The sequence below is a fragment of the Macaca mulatta genome, chromosome 3 (genome assembly GCF_049350105.2).
Source record: "Macaca mulatta isolate MMU2019108-1 chromosome 3, T2T-MMU8v2.0, whole genome shotgun sequence".
Lineage (NCBI taxonomy): Eukaryota > Metazoa > Chordata > Mammalia > Primates > Cercopithecidae > Macaca > Macaca mulatta.
This window is the reverse complement of record NC_133408.1, coordinates 29,426,127-29,442,008: the sequence shown is the minus strand read 5'-3', so window position 1 is coordinate 29,442,008 and position 15,882 is coordinate 29,426,127. Positions and strand designations below refer to the sequence as shown.

The 15,882-nt window shown below is 38.4% G+C and overlaps 1 protein-coding gene across 4 annotated transcripts in view; it reads right to left on the bottom strand.

Moving 5' to 3' along the window:
• TMPRSS15 (transmembrane serine protease 15) overlaps positions 1-15,882 on the bottom strand; it is a 133,411-nt gene that overhangs the window by 5,419 nt on the left and 112,110 nt on the right. For all 4 annotated transcript variants that reach the window (XM_077997928.1, XM_077997930.1, XM_077997929.1 and 1 more), the window contains 3 exons: positions 7,116-7,297; positions 4,767-4,862; positions 674-813 (listed from right to left, as the gene is read on the bottom strand). In XM_077997928.1, the coding sequence (XP_077854054.1) occupies positions 674-813; positions 4,767-4,862; positions 7,116-7,297 (418 nt within the window). The remainder of the gene's footprint in view (positions 1-673; positions 814-4,766; positions 4,863-7,115; positions 7,298-15,882) is intronic.

The window sequence follows — 15,882 nt, the reverse complement described above, 5'->3', positions numbered from 1 at the left end:
CACAGGTCAAGAGCTATTGACACTTCAAATTTATTGCAATACTGACATTAGCACTACAGCAAGGTAAAGTTACTACATTTCTAATATAAACGATAATATCAAAACCAGAGCCAGGGTTATGCCAGTCTATTAAGTTATTTACTTCCCCTTTGGTTAGCTGTAAACTGACTAACTAGGCTATGCAGGTTTTCATCAAGAAATTACGTCAGGTTACTGCACTCCTGGATGATATTCTAAAATCAGGGTTGAAATTTAGAGGCCCGTAGACTACACCAGCCCTCAGGCCCTGTTTTTGCTTGTTTGTTTTAAGTTTGCAGGGGGTTTAAAATAATTGGAAATCTGAAAAGAAATGCTTTTAGATAAGGTACATACTTTCTGGTTCAACCCAGGTCCACCGCTCATTTTAGCTGGCTGCCTCACACATTCAAGTATTATGTCTAGTCTCCAAAGGCATCTGATTTGTAACCTATTTTCTTAAAAAATTATTTTTGTTTCCAATGCTCAGGTCTACCCAACAGGATTATGCAAATAGGCAAAAAGTAACAGTTTTGTAAAAGAAGAGAAATAAAAGAACCCTGATTATTTCTTTACCCCCAAATTATTGTTAAGCAATGAAATAACTATGACACCAGTGCTTTCTGAAAAGGTACAGTGAGGAGTTTTACATCTTTACCTGACAAGAATCTATTCCTCCTTCTTCATAGCCTGCACATATCATATTTTCAGTAATGTTATATTCTGGCATCTGCTGTTGGCATTTCTCGTTTGATAGAAGAGGAACATCAGCTTCTTGCAGTATGTTTGCAGTACTACCTGCTCAAAATGGAGAATGCAGCCAGCCAGTCAGACGTGATCAACATGCATCCTGGAATGAACTACCATCAGTCTTATTTATTCCAACATTTCACTCTCATTATCGAGTACTGTGTGTATATATAATGGAACTAAATACTAAACCTTGCACACTAAAGCACATAATAAAGCCCATCTGTGGATTTTGCCAAATGGATAACAGGAAAGCTCTTCTTTCTTACCGAAGGGCTAGTAGGAGCGACGGATTAGACTAGATGGTCTTTGGGCATCTTCAGTGATTTTAAACAGTTACAGGATTGCTCATGGGGGAAAATGATCACCAACACAAACCGTTTCATTCAGGGAAATTAGCAACGGCTCAGAAATCCAGAAGTGCTTTTCATTTAGCACCTGAGGAGGTGCTCGCTTGCGTATAATAGCACTCAGCTTCTTTGTGGCTCTGTGTGAGTGAGCAGGTGCACATTGAGCAGAGGACAAAGCTCAGATGAACTATGCCCTGGTCTAGGGGCAATCAGCTTGTCATCCATACCCAGGTGAAGAGAAAGGAGGTATTTAAAAAAAATAAAGCCGAGCGTACTTGCCTGCTTTTTACAAAGTGATTCATCCACTAGAAGTACAAATCTCTGTTTGCTGAAATACTAATCCCAAGAGAGATATGAAACAAGCAGGTGTCTAGTGCCTCAGAAAAGGTAGATGATAAGCACTTTCTAATAATTAGCATTTCTATTTGGTTCCTCAAGAGAGGCAGAACGTTGAAGAGAAGTTAGTACATGTGACAGCCATTGATGCTGCAAAAATTTATGTGACCTCATTTCCAGCTAAATTTAATTCATGCACTAAATGAAAGGCGCAAAAGAAGAGTGTTTGTGCACACGTGCGCGTGTGTGTGTAATTTAGATGCAAAACAGATACATATGACTCAGTAGTGCATTGGTAAATGTTTATCAATTGTCTCTCCAGAAAAATGAAAGCCCCATAGGTCTTCTTCTCATTTTAGTGGTGTAAACACTTCCACAATGACCAATTTCAAGGTACCGGCATGGCAGTGAACACGGAATAAGCATTACTGGATAACTTTTCAAGTGTGACAATGGACTATAAGTTAAGAAAATGAATTGGGGAGATTAAAATGGAGGAGACAATTTGGCATCTCACTGTTATCCATTCTACGAGGATCAAGGATGGCTTGGCAGACTTTAATTTTGTAATAAAAACCAAGGCCACTTCTGCTGCTTGTCAATGAAGGGTAAAATTTGTTTGGTAGATGATAAAACTGTTTCATAAAGGAACATTTGAGCAGTGTCTGCTTATTTATTGCCTTGATTTAACCAACGAGTATCACCTCATTTCTTCATAGTGAACAATATGTTCATGGTTTTCCTAGCTAATTAATTAATATAATATACTCAAAAGATTGAAAACTGGGATTTTTTTTTTTTTTTTTTTTTTTTTTTTTTTGAGATGAAGCCTCGCTCTTGTCCCCCAGGCTGGAGCGCAATGGCACAATCTCGGCTCACTGCAACCCCTGCCTCCTGGGTTCAGGTGATTCTCCTGCCTCAGCCTCCCGAGTAGCTGGGATTACAGGTGCGTACCACCACGCCTGGCTAATTTTTTTTTTTTTTGTATTTTAAGTAGAGACGGGGTTTCACCATGTTGGCCAGGCTGGTCTCGAACTCCTGACCTCAGGTGATCCACTCGCCTCGGCATCCCAAAGTGCTGGGCTTACAGGTGTGAGCCATTGCGCCCGGCTGGAAAACTGGAATGTTATGAAATTAAGTAGACGGAAATCATAAAGCAAAGTTCATAAAATATGTGAAAGTTACCATCACTCAAGAAAGATTTAAACATGATCTAGCTGTTTATGCCTAAATGAAATTGATCTCAGATACAGTTTATTTCCTGGCTCCATACCACTCTTAGAGACTTTCTTAAGTCAATCAGACATGTATCTTTATTAACAATAAGTAAACGTAAGCCACATTTACTCAGCTTTTTAAAAAAGTCCAAAAAACAAACAAAATAATTTCCTATGAAATAAAGAGTTTCAAATTTTGTTATTGGTTAATTTGTTTTTGAAGAGCCTACATTGTGGTCATAAAATGCCTTTTAGCTTGAAGTCTAAAGAGAGAGAATATCTATCTAGGAATCATTTTTACTGTTAAAATTTCAAGTTTAATAAATCATAATATTTTTCAAGAAGGAGAAATATATGAATATACAGTCTTTGACTTCAGTATACTTGACGGACAGCAGACATGAGGACTTTTCGGCAACACAGTGTCATTGCTGTGAAGAACTTTTGCAAGAATTATCAGAAGAGCATTTGACTTAGAACTTTGTGCTTTCTCTTAAAATAGGTGAGGACATTTTAAATGTCAGTACTTTGATTCTAAGACCCTCTACCTTTCCACAAGATTTTCTGCATTTTCATCTTAAACACATTTAGGACTTTTAAACATCATGGCTATAATTTGTTGTGACTGCAGGGCTCAGGTCCTTTTATCAGACTATAGTACCTTTTCTGATGCTTTATTATTTACGAATGGTTAAAACTCTGTCCCAGATAGGGCACTCCTATTAGAAATTCCACAGCCAATGAGCCTTGTGGTTACATTTAAAGGGTATGAAGTACGAGAATACTTTTCAAAAAAAAGTATGATTATTTTTATTTTTATTTATTTATTTAATTTTTTAATTATTATTATACTTTAAGTTCTAGGGTACATGTGCATAACGTGCAGGTTTGTTACATATGTATACTTGTGCCATGTTGGTGTGCTGCACCCATCAACTCGTCCTTTACATCAGGTATAACTCCCAATGCAATCCCTCCCCCATCCCCCCTCCCCATAATAGGCCCCGGTGTGTGATGTTCCCCTTCCCGAGTCCAAGTGATCCCATTGTTCAGTTCCCACCTATGAGTGAGAACATGCGGTGTTTAGTGTTCTGTTCTTGCGATAGTTTACTGAGAATGGATTTCTGTGTTTGGAAAACATGCAGTTAATGCTGGGGGTGAATGGTATATCAACTGATGGATACAATGTAAGATTCATGTCCAATCTGAGTCCTCTTGTCAGTAAGCAGAATTAGCATGTCCAAGTTAGAAGAGATTCCATTCTCATTTTAAGAAAATGTGAGTGTGAGGCCTTCACATTATAAATAAAGACAGCTTTATTAGTGTGGAAAATGTGACAAGTAATAATTTGGATTTTGATGAGACTTTATCATGTGATTTACAAAAAAAATTTTTGTAACCCCAGTTTATATTCATTTTAATGAGTTTTTTTTTTTTTTAACTTTATCAGAGTGTTTATAATACTAAAACTAGATATTGAGTTTGGGGGACACTTGAATTCCCCCTCAAAAGAATATAGTTTTATAATATCCTCTATGCAATCTGAAGAAATTTTAAAAAACTCTACAAATATATAGGCCAGGCGTGGTGGCTCACGACTATAATCCCAGCACTTTGGGAGGCTGAGGCGGGTGGATCACGAGGTCAGGAGATTGACACGATCCTGGCTAACACAGTGAAACCCCGTCTCTATTAAAAATACAAAAAAAAAAAAAAAAAAAATTAGCCGGGCGTGGTGACGGGCACCTGTAGTCCCAGCTACTCGGGAGGCTGAGGCAGGAGAATGGCGTGAACCTGGGAGGCGGAGCTTGCAGTGAGCCAAGATCGCCCCACTGCACTCCAGCCTGGGCTACACTGCCTGACTCTGTCTCAAAAACAAACAAACAAACAAAACTCTACAAATATACAAACTCTACAAGTATTCCTCTGACAACTCTATAGATATACAACTCTAAATATACATGTACATGCTTGACAGTACTTTTAGGAGATACTGAAAAACTGTGATATAAGATTTGCAAAGATGTTGAAAGTATTCACATTATAATAGCCTGTTTTTAAGGTTTTTTTTTTTTTGTTTTTGAGTCTGATAATTTACCTTGATATACAACCATCCCCCAACCAGCAATAGAACAATTTCTTCCTGCAGGAAAAACTTGATTTTCTTCTGGTAAACAAATAGGTTGTATGTAATCTGGAAAAACAAGCAAACAGCAAAACGAACAAACAAAGAAAAAGAAAGAACAGATTTACAAGCATTTCTAACAAGTTTTAAAAATCAATAATTTTCAACATTTAATCTAAAAAACATGTACTTTTGTTTTATCCTACCTGTACAAATTTTAGACATCGGTCTTAGGGGAAATAGGCATTTCAGAGGAGCACTTACTTTGACAATAGATCAGCTACCACTGGTGGCCTTTTAGGGTCTTTTACAAGTCTCCTTATTACTCTTTTTTTTTTTTTTTTTTTTTTTTTGAGATGGAACCTTGCTCTGTTGCCCAGGCTGGAGTGCAGTGGCGCCATCTCGGCTCACTGCAAGCTCCGCCTCCCGGGTTCCCGCCATTCTCCTGCCTCAGCCTCCCGAGTAGCTGGGACTACAGGCACCGCCACATTGCCCGGCTAATTTTTTGTGTTTTTAGTAGAGACGGGATTTCACTCTGTTAGTCAGGATGGTCTTGATCTCCTGCCTCGTGATCCGCCTGTCTCGGCCTCCCAAGTGCTGGGATTACAGGCGTGAGCCAACACGCCTGGCCCTCATTACTCTTTTATAGTGTAAAAAATGTCTTAGTTCTGGAGGTAATCATTTATATTTTATTTTTAAATAAAATTATGGTGCTCAATAGAGAGTGGTGCCAGTTTTCTGAAAATTATGGTAAGGATGATTTTCAGCATCAATTAATAGAGACTTGGGCAAATGTTCTGAGGCTTATTTTCCCCAATTATCACCATGTTAAAAAAGCTTTTAGGAGATTGTTTTACAGGGCAATTATGGAAGCATTGACATTGGTCACCGACTTTTAAAGCCCTTCTTGCATCAATTTACAAACCAACTGGCACTCTTAAGCACCCACTGCCTGTAAGACCTAGGGCAGACACAAAAATGAGTAAGACACAGTGCTTATCCTTAAGGACAGGGATAGACAACTAACCGTAGCAATATTCTGCTTTCGATAAGTGCTGTAACGCATGTATAGATAAAACCCCATGAAAACACCGAAATGGCAGCACTTTCTCCTAACCAGGCACTGAAAAAGATTTAGGAATAAAAGTCTGAATTGAGCAGAGCCCTTCATGATAAAGTTCACTTTATCAAGGGATTTCTTGCACATTTTCCAAGCATTTGGAGGAAGTCCTTCATTTGCTACTCAGATAATATTACTGAATTTCCATTAAAAACTTCATCCTGCTCACGCCTGTAATCCCAGCACTTTGGGAGGCCAAGGTGGCCGGATCACGAAGTCAGGAGATCGAGACCATCCTGGCTAACACGGTGAAACCCCGTCTCTACTAAAAATACAAAACAATTAGCCAGGCGAGGTGGCGGCGCCTGTAGTCCCAGCTACTCGGGAGGCTGAGGCAGGAGAATGGCGGGAACCCAGGAGGCGGAGCTTGCAGTGAGCCGAGATAGCGCCACTGCACTCCAGCCTGGGCGACAGAGCGAGACTCCGTCTCAAAAAAAAAAAAAAAAAAAAAGTTCATCCTAAGAAGGCCGGGCGCAGTGGCTCACGCCTGTAATCCCAGGACTTTGGGAGGCCAAGGCGGGCGGATCACAAGGTCAAGAGATCAAGATCATCCTGGCCAACATGGTGAAACCCCGTCTCTACTAAAAATACAAGAAAAAAAATTAGCTGGGCATCGTGGCATGCACCTGTAGTCCCATCTACTTGGGAGGCTGAGACAGGAGAATATCTTGAACCCGGGAGTCAGAGGTTACAGTGAGCCAAGATCATGCCACTGCACTCCAACCTGGGCAACAGAGCGAGATTCCATCTCAAAAATCAAAACAAAACAAAAAACCAAACTTCATCCTATGAATAACTTAATTCTTATTCACTTTCACCACAGAACATATGTTCGTCTCTCAGTTTATGTCTTACTCTGGCCTTTTTGGTAGATGAAACTGCCTTTCTTTTACATGAAAAATAGAGAGGGCATGCATAATAACAGCAACTATTTATCTGAGCTTCTCCTTTGAGTTTACTGTTATACAGGGCTCAGAGAGTTTTATTCTACTGGTTCTTTCCAGAAAGTTGGATTTAAACATCCTGATGAAAGAAATGTAATATATTTCTCTCTACTCCCTAATCCCATTTAAGTTCTAATGATTTATGTAACAAATTATCTAAATTTTATGAATTAACGCATTGACATTGATAATATTTCAAATCTAATTTTGAATTAATTTTGGCAGATAAGATGACTAAGAGTGATTTTTTTTTTTTACCTGTGTAATTCACTTTAAATTCCAGATGCATCATGGCAATGTCGTTGTCCTTTCTTCGCCTATTGTAATGAGGGTTTATGACAATTTGATCTATCAATAGAGACACTGTTTGAGGAGAGTTCAGATTTGATGTCATATGCAGGCCTAGGATTGCTGTCCACTTGGATGGCTCTAAATTTCTCCTGAAAATTGTAATGAAGAAATATGAAACACTCTCCATTCAAAGCAGTTACTTTCTAGAATATCTTCATCATAGACAATTTCAGAATATTTTTCTATCCTGAAATGTTCTTCAATTTCTCTGAAGAATCATCCTTTAAAAATAATTCTTAAGTCTTTATTTTTCTGATAACATAAAGAAAGTCCTAATTAGTGCTAATCTCTTTCTTTCACTTCTCTTAAGTCATATGCTGAGCTCTAGTTTTAGATTGTGGTTCTCAACTATGGTTGTACATTCCAATCTCCTGGGTGCTTTTAAATAATGCTGACACCTACCTCCCCTCCTCCCCCAATTCTAATGTAATGGGTCTGGAATAGACCACCAGACAATTTAAAAAATACTTTAACAATTAAATCTCCAAATTTGTGCTAATATACGTAATATATAGGTTGGAGAACCTCTGCCTTAGGTCACATTTCACTGTGGCAATTATGTCCCTGTTCAGGGCTTTTTCAGACAACTGTAGCAACTGTAGTACAACGGAAGGAAGTTCAGATGCATTTTCCCATGTAGAGAGTCATTGAATTCACATATAGTTAAGGTAAACAGTATGTCTTATTATGATTTTTATAATCTAACATATAAACTTGAATAATCTCCATATACAATGCTGGCCATCTATAATAACTGGTAAAGGATAACACTTGTGTTGTAGAACAGATTAAGTTGGGTACTGTATTATAATTTGAAAATGTGCAAGGACTTTTAAATGTGCTATTGGCCTGCGATTTCTTCACACAAAGGAATTATCAGCTGGAATTAAGCCAGTTAAGCCATATTCACAATGAAGGTAAAATTCAATGACTGCAATCCTAGGCAGAGCTATTGATTCAATTCTTAACAGTCACAAATGCCTCGTTTAATGTGGTATTTAAATATTAAAGTCCAAGTCACTTACAGATATATAAAGGGCATGAAGTTACTTATATCGATCTATCACTTTGTTTTATTTACCAAATTATTATGTTTGGTCAGGTAGCAGTCATCAGTAAAGCCAGTGAGTGTCTGAGCATTCAGTAAGTATCCACTGACAACCACATTGCATTAAAACTTGAAGAAATATACCTGAGTGCTCTGGAGCAACAAAATACTACTTGCTGCCAAGTGCAATACCAAGAACTTTTGTACCTCTTCATTGAATCCTTATCAGAATTTTACAATCAGAACAAACTAGGCCCTGATTATCTAAATGGTAGGAGGTGACTTTCATTGGAGCTGTCTGACTTTAGAGCCTGCACTTACACCAGTGACTGGGGTGCCTCATACAACTCTGAGTGGGGTGCTGTGGGAGGGATTGAGCATTAGAAGGAAGGACTGGAGATGTGGTGGGCAAGAGGGAGAGAGAAGCTCTGCTGTTGGTTTCCCTGGGCCCAGGTAGGGGAAGTTGTCTCTGCTCCTCGTGGTTGGTGGCAGCTCCTTAAGTGGCTTAGAGACTGGGCCAGGAGGTCATTAGGGTGCTGTAGAGTCTTGACAAGAGGTCTTCTTGCTTTCTCTTCTCCAGGTCAGAGGAATCTGTACTTCAGCCATGCTCGGCATCTTGATAATTTCAGACATACTGACCGCAGCCCACTTGCACTGTACTCTGGGATTCCCGTGCCTACCCTAGCCTATGCGGGGAGAGTGAACAGAGCCGAATCTCTTCCCTAGTGTTCTATTTCTGAACTTCTTTCTCTATCACAGGTTCAGTACATTTCCTAAGTCTCAACTGGTCAGTTTTCACTTGAGTAGCCTGCCTGTTAAGACTGACAGGTAACAAGTAGTTATTTTAAAAATTGTATGATTTTTTTTACTCAACATTTACCTCACACATTTACTCAATATTTACAAAAAATTAATCTTACAATTACTATACTATATGTTTCCTATTTGGTATTTTATTAAATTTATTTATACATCATATTTTCTGTTATATTCATATAACCAATGTATTAATATTTATAATTTATAGTGCATGTATATAAATTATCTATATAAATATTAGCTATATTAATGAAATAACTATTAATATTTTCTCACAGTAGATGAGATCATTATATATAAGTTGGAGTTAACAGAGTACATGTCATTATTCAAAATTATAGGATTGTCTCCTCAGATGTTTTCTACGTCTTTTATCTTCAGAATTTTTCATATAGAAGTTCAGAGAGGTGTATGCAGTTTATTTGCTATAGATTTAAATAAATGTTAAATTAAGGTATTTCAGAGAGAGAGCATCTAAACTCCCAAATTCTTATCTTTTGTAAATGCTGTACTCTGAGAACTAACCAACATCATTACTGATATGAGAGAGCTTTTAGGTAACACCGTTTAATAATCAACATTTCCTTTCATTATTTTAAGGACTTGAGTAGAAAACCAATATATGAACCAGGAACTGTGCAGATTAAACATACACGCTTCAAGCTACTCATCTAATTTAATACAATTTACAACAATATTAATCTGACACATTCTTGATAATTTCCAAAACTTTTTATTGTGCCACACAGAAAATAGTCCCCTTTCATGTTTTTGTTACTTCAGTATCTATGAGCAGCACCATGGATAGGAAAAATTCCGCTACCGTGTATCATTTACATCTTTCAAAGAGAAAGGTTGCTCCACAAACCTTTCTGTCATGCACTTAACTTCCCCACCACAAAACCAACACTAGCACAAGCACCACTAGTACTACTCCATCTGGCAGTAATTTTAGAGCCTTTCCTGGGTGGAAAACGACTAGAGAATACCGAACTTACAGCCAATAGTTCTTAAGTTCTGTGAGCCACTTGAGGAAGTTGCTAAAACTTTAGATTTCTAGTTTCCATTTCCAGAAACTCTAATTTGGAAAGTTGGAGTGGCACTCAACAATCTGTACTTTATAATCACTAGTGGGATATTGAGCAATGCAGAAAACTTCCCAGCTTTTTTATATACCCAAATCTGAGGGGTGGTGGAAGACAGCCTTCAGAAAAATCATTTTCTTTTTCATATACCCAAATCTGAGGGGTGGTGGAAGACAGCCTTCAGAAAAATCATTTTCTTTTTCATATACCCAAATCTGAGGGGTGGTGGAAGACAGCCTTCAGAAAAATCATTTTCTTTTTCATATACCCAAATCTGAGGGGTAGCAGAAGACAGCCTTCAGAAAAATCATTTAAGATGAAGAGATGGGACTTTTTATGTTTTTAAAATTTGGTCTCAAGGCATCTCCTTTCTAGTAAAGGAAGGAAGAGCTATAGGACAGAAGATACATGGGCATAGGCGAAAGTGAGAACCACCTTGAACTGGAAATCCCCAATCCAGTAGAGGATAAAGACGGCAAAGATAGGGCATCTTTAGACAGAAGTTGGCTGAATTTACTTTGGGAGGCAGAGGCAGGTGGATCACCTGAGGTCAGGAGTTCGAGACTGGCCTGGCCAACATAGTGAAACCCCATCTCTATTAAAAATACAAAAATTAGCCATGTGTGGTGGTGCATGCCTGAAATCCCACCTACTCAGGAGGCTGGAGCAGGAGAATTGCTTGAATCCCGGAGGCAGAGGCTCCAGGGAGCCGAGATTGTGCCATTGCACTCCAGCCTGGGTGACAAGAGCAAAACTCTGTCCAAAAAAAAAAAAAAAAAGAAGTTGGCTGAATTTTTGCTGCATTTCACCATCTGTCCTGCACAAGCAAGATATTTATCTTAGTAGCAAGAGAAAGAGAAGCACGGAAGGTTGGAGAGGGCAGAAAAACATACACACATACACTCGTGGTCTCTGTAACCCCAAAGATGCTTCTTTGAAAAAAGATGCTTTTTTCCCATTTCCTGTGACGCAGAAGCAGCACCAGATAAGATGAACCAGTGGTGTCCCAGATGTATGTGGGTATGTGCTGATGTGAAAATAACTTCACCACTCTAGGCATCAGGATGTCCATTTGTAAGTGGGAATTTCAATGCAGTAGAAAGCTAATATGGTAAGACAACTATGATAGAGCATCACAACAGGCTGAAAGGAAAGGAAAATCTGTGAGAATCCAAAACTGTAAATTAAAACCTTTTTCCTGTTTTACTATTACTAAACGTGGCAAAACAGCAACCTCAACAAATTTGCACCATGCCAACACTGATGTTTACACCCAGCACAGCATTTTTGATCTCTATTTTTATTCTCCTCTGAATATAACGAGGATTCCTAGATGGCTAGCCGATTCTAATATTTGAGGCAACTGAACATTAGAATGCTTCTGATACATAGTGTTGATGCCAGAGAATAAGAAAGTGTTCAAGAATATCGGGCAATTCTGAAAGGACAAAGAAGCCAGATTAAATGAAATAACACTGGCCAAGTTTTAGCAAGGTGACTCTCATGTAATGATCATTATAATTACCCTAGTTAAAAGAAATGAGTTGTTTATGAAGGGCCATGTGTCTGCAATGAAACTCAAAAGAGAAAAGTTAACAGGTGCGAAAGGTAGTTTTATTGTAAAAGGAGGGTAGACAACAAGGATATGTTTAATTTTTCTTCCTTTTCATGAGCAAGGAAAAGAGTTTTATATATGTGAATATTTTTATTTAATTTTAAGTAGAAATCTGTTTTTAAAATATGGGTATATGCTTATTTGTGTAAGTGTAAGAAACAGAAGTAAGTACAGGAAACAAGAAATAGGCCAAACACTCCTGAACATAATTTTTCTTGGTAGATGATGCCTGAAACATAAGGAATCATCTTTGAACTCTTTTCTTCACTTGACTTCCAGGATTCACCATGCGCTTGTGATTTTCCTTTCATTTCACTCTCTGTTCTTCCTCAGTCTTTTTTTTTTCTCCCGGATCTTTTTTCTTCATCTTAAACTCTAAATTTTAGAATATCCCAGGGGTCTGCCTTTGGCCTTCTCTTTTATATCTACACTGGCCTCATACATAATCTCATCCAAGTCATTATTTTAAATACCGACAATACACTGACAACTTCTACATTTGTATTTTAATTCTTGACTTCTTCCATACAATCTAGATTTGTATGTCCATAGGCTGACATCATTGACTGATACCAACTTGGATGTCTAACAGGCAGCCCCAAGTTTGCTATATAAAACTTGGAACTCTTACTCTCTTTCCAATCTGGTTTCTTTCTGTTTTCCTCATCTCAGTAAATGATGTCAACACTCCATTCTCTTTTCCTTACTTCCTTACTCCATATATGTGATCATTAATAAATGCAGATGACCCTAACCATCAGAACTTACTAATGAGATCCAGCCACTTCCTCAGCTTCGTCAGCTATGGTCCTGACTGGTCTCCCTGATTTCACCTTTGCTCCTCCCAGCAGTCCCATCTTCACGCATTAGCCTGATTAGATAATGTCACTCTTCGGTCCTCCAAATGGTCCCTCGTCCTATTTACCATAGCCTCCTGAGACCTCTCCAGGTCTCGATCCATAGTTCCAGCCTCATCACTGACACTCTGCCAATCCCTTTCTGGGCAACAGCAACAGGGCTTCCTGAGGTGTCTGGAATAAGTCTACCTCATATCTACCCCAGAGCATCACAGTTTGCTGTTACCTTCCAAGAAATTTGTGTAACATTCTCCTTCATTTCTTTAGATTTTCCTTCCATTTTCAATTGGTCTGCAAAGCTTTCTCCAACCACTGTATCAAAAACAACCTTCTTGCTCTTATCATACTTTCTGTTCAGACTACTCTTCTTTACTGCGTGTATCATGGCTAAAGTATTTATTTAAATGTTTTCAGCCTTAACCTGTCATATAAACTTTATCAGAGCAAAGATTTTGTTGGTCTGTATAACACTATCACCCCCAAACTTAGAAAAATACTTAGCACAGGATAAGTGCTCAGCACATGTCATCTGATCGAATGTATATACAAAAACAGTAAGCAATCCAAGAGCAGGAAGGAGTGAATATTACCAGTGGTTCCTCATAACCACCAGGTAAAGAGGCAGAGTTGCATATCAATCCACATCATTTGACTCTCTGTTCTTCCTCAGTCTTTCCCTGCCTCACCCAGCTCTTTTTTCTTTTTTAATATTTAGAGTCTCAAACTCTATATATTAAAATATTCCTTATTTGTGTAACAAGCTATGCAAAATAACTAAGAAAAAGGGGGCTCAGCAATGTGATCCAAGATGATGAATTAATTATCAAAGTAGAGGTAACTTCAGAGATACAATGGAAACTTTTAGTTAATGAAATTTCTGAGTGCACCAATCATTATAATGAGATACCTGCTGAATAGACATATGTTATTAAAACAGTGCTAATAGAATGGTGTCTAGGAAATGGATTGCATGATATGGGTCAAGAGAGACTTATACAAAACATAATTTTACAGGGAAACACAAGATTGGAAGTTGATACAACCTCTAATAAAGACATAAATCTAAAAAGTCTTAGTGATCCAGTAAGATAATATTAACTTTTAGGAAGATGACTAGCACCCAAACTTGAAATATTTTGGAAAAGAATCCAAGACCTAAGCTCTAACCAAAGTCAGTATTACTAACCCATCCTTGAAATCTCTATTGTCTATGACGATTTCTCAAAGAACTAACAATAGAACTTCCATTTGATCTAGTAATCCCACTGCTAGGACTCTACCCAAAGGAAAAGAAATCAGTATATCAAAAAGATACGTGCATTTGTGTGTTTATGACAGCACTATTCACAATAGAAAAGACACTGAATCAACATAAGTGTTCATCAACCGACGACTGGATAAAGAAATGTAGTATATATGCAGCCATCAAAAAGGATGAGTTTGCGTCCTTTGTAGGGACATGGATGCAGCTGGAAACCATCATTCTTAGCAAACTATCACAAGAACAGAAAACCAAACACCGCATGTTCTCACTCATAGGTGGGAACTGATCAATGAGATCACTTGGACTCAGGAAGGGGAACATCACACACAGGGGCCTATCATGGGGAGGGGGGAGGGGGGAGGGATTGCATTGGGAGTTATACCTGATGTAAATGATGAGTTGATGGGTGCAGCACACCAACATGGCACAAGTATACATATGTAACAAACCTGCACGTTATGCACATGTACCCTAGAACTTAAAGTACAATAATAATAAATTAATTAAACAAAATAAACAAAATAAACAAAATAGAAGATTCCAAAAAAAAAAAAAAAAGAAATGTAGTATATATACACAATGAAATACTATTCAGCCAGGAGAAAGAATAAAATCATGTCTTTTGCAGCAACATGGATGGAACTGGAGGCCATTATCTTAAGTGAAACAACTTTCAAATATTCCCACTTATGGTGGGAGCCAAATAACGTATAGTGGACACAAAGTGTGGAATGATAGATCAGAGAGAGTTAGAAGGATGGTGCTGTGGGAGGGGGTTGGATATTAAGAAATTAATGGGTAGAGTGTATGTTATTCAGGTGATGGATACCCTAAAAGCCCTGACTTGATCATGATGGAGTCCACCCATGTAACTAAATGACACTTGTACCCCATACATTTACACAAATAACATCTAAAAGAGAAGTCTATTGTCCTGAGAAAATGCTCTTCCTGTTGGGTTTTTTTTTTTTTTTTTTTTTTTGGTAGAGACGGAGTGTTGAGTTGTTCTGTCGCCCAGGCTGGAGGGCAGTGGTGCGATCTCGGCTCACCACAACCTCCGCCTCCGGGGTTCAAGCAATTCTCCTGCCTCGGCCTCCCGAGTAGCTGGGACTACAGGCGCACACTGCCACAGCTGGCTGATTTCTTTTGTATTTTAGTATAGATGGAGTTTCATGGTGGTTGCCCAGGCTGGTCTCAAACTCCTGAGCTCAGGCTCGCCTCGGCCTCCCAAAGTACTAGGATTACAGGCGTAAGCCACTGCCTCGGGCCCCTCTTCCTCTTTCTTATCTGCAAATATTACCATAATCTTAAAATGATATTATAGTATTTCTGCAATCTGAAGAACATTATATATTACAAGCCTAACTCCCTAGAGCGATAAGACTAGGTAGATAAACAGAAAAATAAAATTAAACTAATAATATGTATATTGAGGATAGGTTTAGTAGAAATTAAGTATTTAAACATTATTGAATCGATACATGTTCTGTGTTCCGCTTAGAGCATGAGGCATTCAAAAAAATCCAAATTTTAATTGCAATTACAGTAGCAATTGAGTAATGTTATTTTATTATAAATGCTTAACTGTTTAAAAAGTTGATTTGCAAAGTTTTATTAGTTATATCCGTTTAATAAATGGAGTACTAAATAAATTATAAATAGACCGGGCATGGTGACTCACACCTGTAATCCCAGCACTTCGGGAGGCTGAGGTGGGCAGATCAACTGAGGCTGGGCTTTCAAGACCACCCTGACCAACATGGAGAAACCCCATCTCCACTAAAAAATGCAAAATTAGCCGGGTGTGGTGGTACACGCCTGAAATCCCAGCTACTTGGGAGGCTGAGGCAGGAGAATCGCTTGAACCCGGGAGGCGGAGGTTGCAGTGAACTGAGATGGTGCCATTGCAGTCCAGCCTGGGCAACAAGAGTGAAACTCTGTCTCAATAAATGAATGAATGAATGAATGAATGAATGAATAAATAAA